Below are 6,943 nucleotides of genomic sequence, written 5' to 3' on the forward strand. Positions count from 1 at the left end.
CCAGTAGCCTAGAATGATTTCTCCAGCCATTCTTTTCTATTTTCTCTAGACCCTATTATAGCATAGAAAGCACAATTTGTACTTGAATGCATATTATTTTGACTGTTCTCTAAGTGTGCCTTGGGTATTGTCTTACATCCTTGATGAGATCCAGAGATTCTTATTGGCAATGCCCATTTAATCTCCTTTATTTCCCCAGAATATTTCTAGCTCCACAGATATATATCTATGAATGGATTTAATAATTTAATACTGACACTTGAAAGGATTTTATCTGCGCAGATAACAAGACCCACAGGGCATGGGAAAACCAAGCAGAGTGAACCAAACTGCTGTTGCAGATTTCCTCCTTCTAGGACTCTCTGAGCGGCCAGAGGAGCAGCCTCTCCTATTTGGCATCTTCCTGGGCATGTACCTGGTCACTATGATGGGGAACCTACTCATCACCCTGGCCATCAGCTCTGACCCACATCTCCATACTCCCATGTACTTTTTTCTGGCCAACCTATCAGTAGCTGATGCCTGTTTCACTTCTGCTTCAATCCCCAAAATGCTGGCCAACATTCATACACAGAACCATACCATCTCCTATTCTGGGTGCCTTGCACAGCTATATTTCCTCCTAATGTTTGGTGGCCTTGACAACTGCCTTCTGGCAGTGATGGCATATGACCGCTATATGGCCATCTGCCAGCCACTCCATTACAGCACAGCTATGAGACCCCAGCTCTGTGCACTAATGTTGGGCATCTGCTGGGTGCTAACCAACTGTCCTGCCCTGGTGCACACATTGTTGCTGACCCGTGTGGCCTTCTGTGCTCACAAGGCCATCCCCCACTTCTACTGCGATCCCAGTGCTCTACTGAAGCTTGCCTGCTCAGATACCCGTGTTAATGAGCTGATGATCATCACCATGGGCCTGATGTTCCTCACGGCTCCCCTCATGCTGATCATCCTCTCCTATGTCCGCATTTCCTGGGCTGTGTTTGGCATCTCATCTCCCGGAGGGCGGTGGAAGGCCTTCTCTACCTGCGGTTCTCACCTCACCATGGTCCTGCTCTTCTATGGGTCTCTTTTGGGTGTGTATTTACTTCCTCCGTCAACTCACTCTGCAGAGAGGGAGAGTAGGGCTGCCATTCTCTATACGGTGATTATTCCCATGCTAAACCCATTTATCTATAGCTTGAGGAACAGAGACATGAAGAAGGCTTTGGGTAAACTATTTGGCGGTGGGAAAATCTTCTTCTTACCATGATGGTGATGCCTGATCCTGGCTCCTGATCAGCCTCTGCTCGCCACCAATTCAATGATTCCACCACTCTCAGATTGGTTTTACAGGAAGGTTCTCAGGTAACTCTGAGTTAGGGATGTAACAAAAAAGATATTTCCACTCCTTTACTTGACTTTGGAATGAGGTGTTCTGCCTCAGTCTCTCTCCTGATCCCAGTGAAGCAACCATTCCTAAGAGCGGGACACCATTCCTCCCTCCTCGTCTCTAAAGCCAGTATAGTACCCAGAGTGAGCTAAGGTATGTGATGGCCCAAGTAAGTCTGCCCTTGAGGGCCATGGTTTGAGGTGAAGAGATGAGAATACAAACATTTATTCATCATCTACTGTTATTCGTTGTTCTTCACATCAGTTCTTTGAGATAGAATTGTGAAACAATGACTCAGAATGTGAAATAAGTTCCCCAAATCAGGTAAGTTTGATTCTAATACCCATCCTCTTTCTACTATACCACATTGTAGAGAGCGTGACAAACACTGAATAATTATAGAAGGAGATAAAGAATTAAATTAATACATATTTTATGGTATTTCCTTAATATTCTATTTCTTTAACTTGAAAGCATTCCTTTCTGTTATTGTAATGGATAGGCAAAACAGAGCCAATGTTTATGTGTGCATACTGTGTACCAATTTTGTACTAAGTACACTGTGCATTCTCTGGATTCTTTCATAAAATATTCCCTAAAATACAAAATGATAAATCAAGTGTGCTGGAAATTTGAGGGCAATAATTTGATGAAAAATAGTCTGGTGAAAATTTGTGTTTCAAGAAGTCACAAAGCTTAACAGTGGTTATCATTTTGCAGCAGGTTTACAGGTTATTAGTTTCTTTTTTATATCTACATGTTTCAAAACATATAGATGTTTTTATAACCAAGAAACGAAATTTGGGGGTTGGCGCAAAAAAATTTTACAGTAATTAGAAATTCACCCCAGAGAGCTAAGGAAGCATCTAAACAGAGCTCTCTGAAGTCTCAAGATCAAGTTCATCCTGGACCAAGTTTTTTAAAAAAGGAGGTATGATTTTTGGATGTATTGTACCTTAGATTTTGTTTTGAGAGGAAGAAAATTTTAAAGGAAAAAGATTGTATCTGCATGCATTTCCCTTTGGCCATCCTCCCTTCCACCCTCTGTCCCTTCTCCTTGGATGAAAGAGGTGGGAATAATGAGACACCTGGAGAAAGCAGACTAGACCATCCTGGCTTTGAATTAGTTTACTTGGCCCTGACCACAGCAACCTACTCCTGCAATTTCTGATACTAAAGCAAAGGTCAGATAAACCAAATTCTGTGTTTGTCAATAATATCCCTCTTTTTTCTGAACTAATTTCTTATGTCTAATATCCCCACCCTTGGCCTCCAGTCACCCAGGTACACCATGCCCTGTGAACAGACTATCCTAGTTATCCCAGTCAAAATTCCCATTTCTGGAGCACTCAACCAAATATGATTATATCCCTTAAAAGACATGCACTCAACTTATTATTTAGGTTCATTCTTCCACAGGACCATTTGCACTTTCAAGGATGAATTTTGTAAAACTAATGAATCTCGATTGGATAGGATACTTCTAGAAATATTTCTAAGCCCAGAAAATTTTAGGAGCTGGAATATGGTACAGTTATACCTCATCCATTTTTCCTTTTGTAATGTTATCAGCCACCTCTGCCCCTCAAGAGACTCAGAAAATAAAGGGGTTATTGTTTAGGCAGAGCAAATGAGTCGGAAAAGAAGTGCATATATAATCTAAAAAAGGACTCCATAAATAAAAAAGTCATTGTCACTTTACTTTTTTCCAGAAGTTATATCTGCTTCAATTAACATTTTAAATCTATAATCAAACTTTAGTTTGTTTTCATTATGAAAAGTTTTTCTTTTGTAAATGGAGACTTAGAGACTTTATATGGTATCTAAGTATCCCACTATATCCTATGGCATATGGATAGCTTATTATAATTAGTAAAATTCTGAAAATGGAAATAGTCCTTTACATAGTACAGAATCACAATGTAATGACTTTTGGAAATAACACCGTACCAAATTTATATTTTAAAATACTGTTGGATATTGTAATTGGGTTTTTAAATGACAATAATTGAACCTGTATGGAGGCAGTCAAAGGAGCCACTCTTAAATGCTACAGACAGTGGGAATATAAATTGGCATAGATTTTCAGGAATTAAGTTGATAATCTATACAATGAGGACAAAAAAGATTTGTACTTTATGACTTAATCTTTCACTTCCAGGAGTTTCATGAAGGAAATACTAAAAAAATATTATCAAGAATTTATGTACAATGATATCACTCATTGGAGAAACAGAAACTGCCCAAATTTTAGTCATTGGGGCTCCGTTAGTTAAATTGTGCTATGTTGATATCTTGGACTATTGTATGGGTTTTCCAATTTTTTGATAACGCATATTTTACACAGAATAATCTTAATAGCAAATTCCTTATTATTGAGTTTACTATGAATTCCTCATTTGTAATACTTGGCTAAAAATGCTTGAATAAAATACACCAAAATATTAAGAGTGGCCATCCTGGACATGATGGAACTATGTATGGTCATTGTTTTCTTTCTTCAACATCCATTTTTAGCTTGTATTTTCCACATTGTCTGCAATAAAATATTACTATGATAATCAAATTTAAATATATTTAAAAACTTTTATCAACTTGTTTTAGTCAATATTTATATTTTGGTTATCTAGAGTTTTCTCTAGAGGTAAAATCAATCTTTCTCTTCTTCAAGAGACAATTGATAGATAACTCCAAGCTGTCAACAAACAGATGCTAGATGAAGTTATTATATTTCCTGCTATAAGGGCGAGAGGCAGAAGACTTAAAGAAAATTAAGTTTTTCAAAAATAAAAGTGATTCTTTCTCTGTATTAGAAATCAGTTGTGATGTTTTCATTTTGAACTGATGGAGTTTTCTGTCTATCCACATGAGCATAAGGGGCCTGGTGTTACAATTATTCCAGGATTAAGTCTATGTTTCCTTATCTATTGTGTTAATCAAAGTTCTGGGTAAGGAAAAAGAAACTACTGATGATATTTTAAGCAGAAATGAAGTTAATTCATGGAATTGAGTGCTTACAAAGTCATTGAAAGTGTTATAGAATCACAGGCTCTAAGATGAGTCTCCAAAAGCAACATTAAGAACAATAATAGTCTTACCCACATGGAGTACTTTTATCTCATGCAGTTAGGAAGGAGGGGAATCGGAAGATTGCAACTGGAACTACTGAATTCAAGAGCATATCACTGCAGCTGCAACCCAAGTATCAGAAATCAACATCCAAACTACCTCTTGATTCCCACTAACATGATGACTGGACACAGAAAAGTGGGCTCTAGCTGCCACAGCCAATGCAACTGCCTCTCGGCATCTATGTACCTACTGACTGGATACTGAAATTCTACTGCAGAGCAAATACTTCACCAATACGTCTGACAGTAGAAAAGGCAAAAAAAAAAAACCAAACAAGGATGCCCTCCATCTTATTTCAATATTCCAAATGTCACACAAATGTATCTCTTCCATAGAACCTAATTCACATTGAGGACCTGCACTGCAAAGGAGTCTGGGAAAAGTATTCCTTTCTTCTTTCCAGCTTTTGAAATATAGAAAGATACACTAGCAAAAACTCAGAATGGATGCAGAGTGCCAATTGATTATTCTCAAACATTTATTAATAAAACCATTCAAAGATAACTTTTCTCTTTCTCTAAATTGGTATGTCCAATCTACAGTAATTTAATTTAATATGGTCAAGAGAGAAGAACTGTGCTAACGTATGTAGTACAGTCTTGATCTTTCAGGGCATAGGGATTGATGCTGAAGATCATAAAATACCAAGAACATTCAATGAATATATGAGAAAGGAATTCCCAGAAAAAAATGCTAAAGGTTTCAATGGCCAAGCTAAGGGCCATGCTCTAAGTCTGCTGATAATATGTACATGAGAAGACACTCAACATCCATTAGTCATTACAGAAATTCAACTCAAAACCACAACAAGATAGCACTCCACATCCACTAAGATGACTAAAATTAAAAGACAGACAATAACAAGTGCTGATAAGAATGTAGAAAAATTGGAACCCTAACACATTAATGGTGGGAATGTGAAATTCTGCAGGCACTTTGGAAACAGTTTTCAGTTTCTCCAAAACTAAACATAGATTTGCCATATGACCCAGAAATCCCACTCTTAGATATATATCCAAAATAATTAAAAACATGTATCCACACAAAAACTTGCACATTCATGTTCATAGCAGCACTATTTACAATAGTCGAAAAGTGGAAATAACACAAATGTCCATCAACTGATGAACAGATAAATAAAATGTGGTACATCCCTACAATAAAAAGTTATCCAGCAATAAAAAGGAATGAAGTACTGATTCATGATACAATATGGATAGATCTTGAAAATATTAAGCAAAATGAAAGTCAATCGAAAAGGAGCTCATATTGTATTATTCTATTTGTATAAAATTTCCAGAATAGCCAAATCCATACAAAGAGAATATAGATGGGTGGTTCCCAAGGGCTGGGGGCAAAGGAGAATAAGGACTGACTGCTAAGGGATACAAGGTCTCTTTTGGGGTTATGAAAATATTTTAAAATCAGATAGCAGTGAGGACTGTGCAACTCTGTGAATTTACTAAATTTATTAAAATTCACTGAAGTTACACTGAAATTACACTAAATTTTATGATATGTAAATTACATCAATAAAGCTACTATTTTAAAAAATTACGCAAAACCATGATCCCCGAGAGAGTGGAAACAAATAGTTGATCTCTGATTTTCAAGTCTATTGTCTAAAGAGTAATTCTAGGTTGCAGTGTAGAAAGGAAAACCCAAACAGATCCCAGTGACCTCTCTTAGTTGAGGAGACAATGTGTGGAGATCAGGGAAGCCAAGATAGCCATAATTATTGGGAGAATACCAGGAAGAAAGGAATTCTACCAGAGAAATATCAGATATCTGCAGATGGGCTTCCTTGGGCCTTTGAGTAGGTAGAGATCTGAACATGTATGTAACTAAACTACCTGAGGCTGAAGAAAAAATCACTGGAAAGTGCTGGGTGGATCATTCACTGGAGCTCATAGAAGACTGAGAATAGTTTGTGTCCCCAGCAACCAGAGTGAACAGAAGCCTTGGACTGAGTGTTCAAAGGGGTATTCCCACAATAGTGGAGTCAAATTCTCCCTTGATGACAGGTTGCTCCAGATGTTTCCTAACAAAGCTTAAAAGTAAGCCTTGGAAAGATCAAGTATATTTAAAAAAAAAAAACCTGCATCTAAAACAAAGTAAAACAATATTTAAAGGAGGAAAAGTAAACTTAAAATCTATAAACCTAAAATTTAATGTCTGACATTCAATAAAAAATACCAGGCATACAAAGAAGCAGGTACATATTAGTCATTAGCAGGACAAAAAAATCAATTAGTGGAAATAAGCGTGGAAATTACAAAGTTGAAGGAAACCAGAAGACAAGAGTGTGGAAAGAGTCTTGTAAATATACTCTATATGTTCAAATGGTAGAGAACGACAAAAATGTCCTGAGGAGAAGAATTTATAACATAAAAAACACAAATTGAACTTTGTGGTTGTAAAAAACAATACATATAT

At 37.0% G+C, this 6,943-nt stretch overlaps 1 protein-coding gene across 1 annotated transcript; it reads left to right on the top strand.

Annotated features, from left to right (window-relative positions):
- The first annotated feature begins 265 nt into the window (after window positions 1–265).
- On the top strand, window positions 266–1,255 carry LOC124229883 (olfactory receptor 1N2-like). The gene has a single exon (XM_046645383.1). The coding sequence runs from the start codon at window positions 302–304 to the stop codon at window positions 1,253–1,255; it is 954 nt and encodes a 317-aa protein (XP_046501339.1). The 5' UTR covers window positions 266–301.
- Window positions 1,256–6,943: the final 5,688 nt, after the last annotated feature.

Source organism: Equus quagga, chromosome 1, assembly GCF_021613505.1.
Source record: "Equus quagga isolate Etosha38 chromosome 1, UCLA_HA_Equagga_1.0, whole genome shotgun sequence".
In the NCBI taxonomy this organism is placed as follows: domain Eukaryota; kingdom Metazoa; phylum Chordata; class Mammalia; order Perissodactyla; family Equidae; genus Equus; species Equus quagga.

Coding starts and splice junctions, on each gene's coding strand:
- LOC124229883 (XM_046645383.1), top strand. CDS start 302: ATGGGAAAACCAAGCAGAGTGAACCAAACTGCTGTTGCAGATTTCCTC.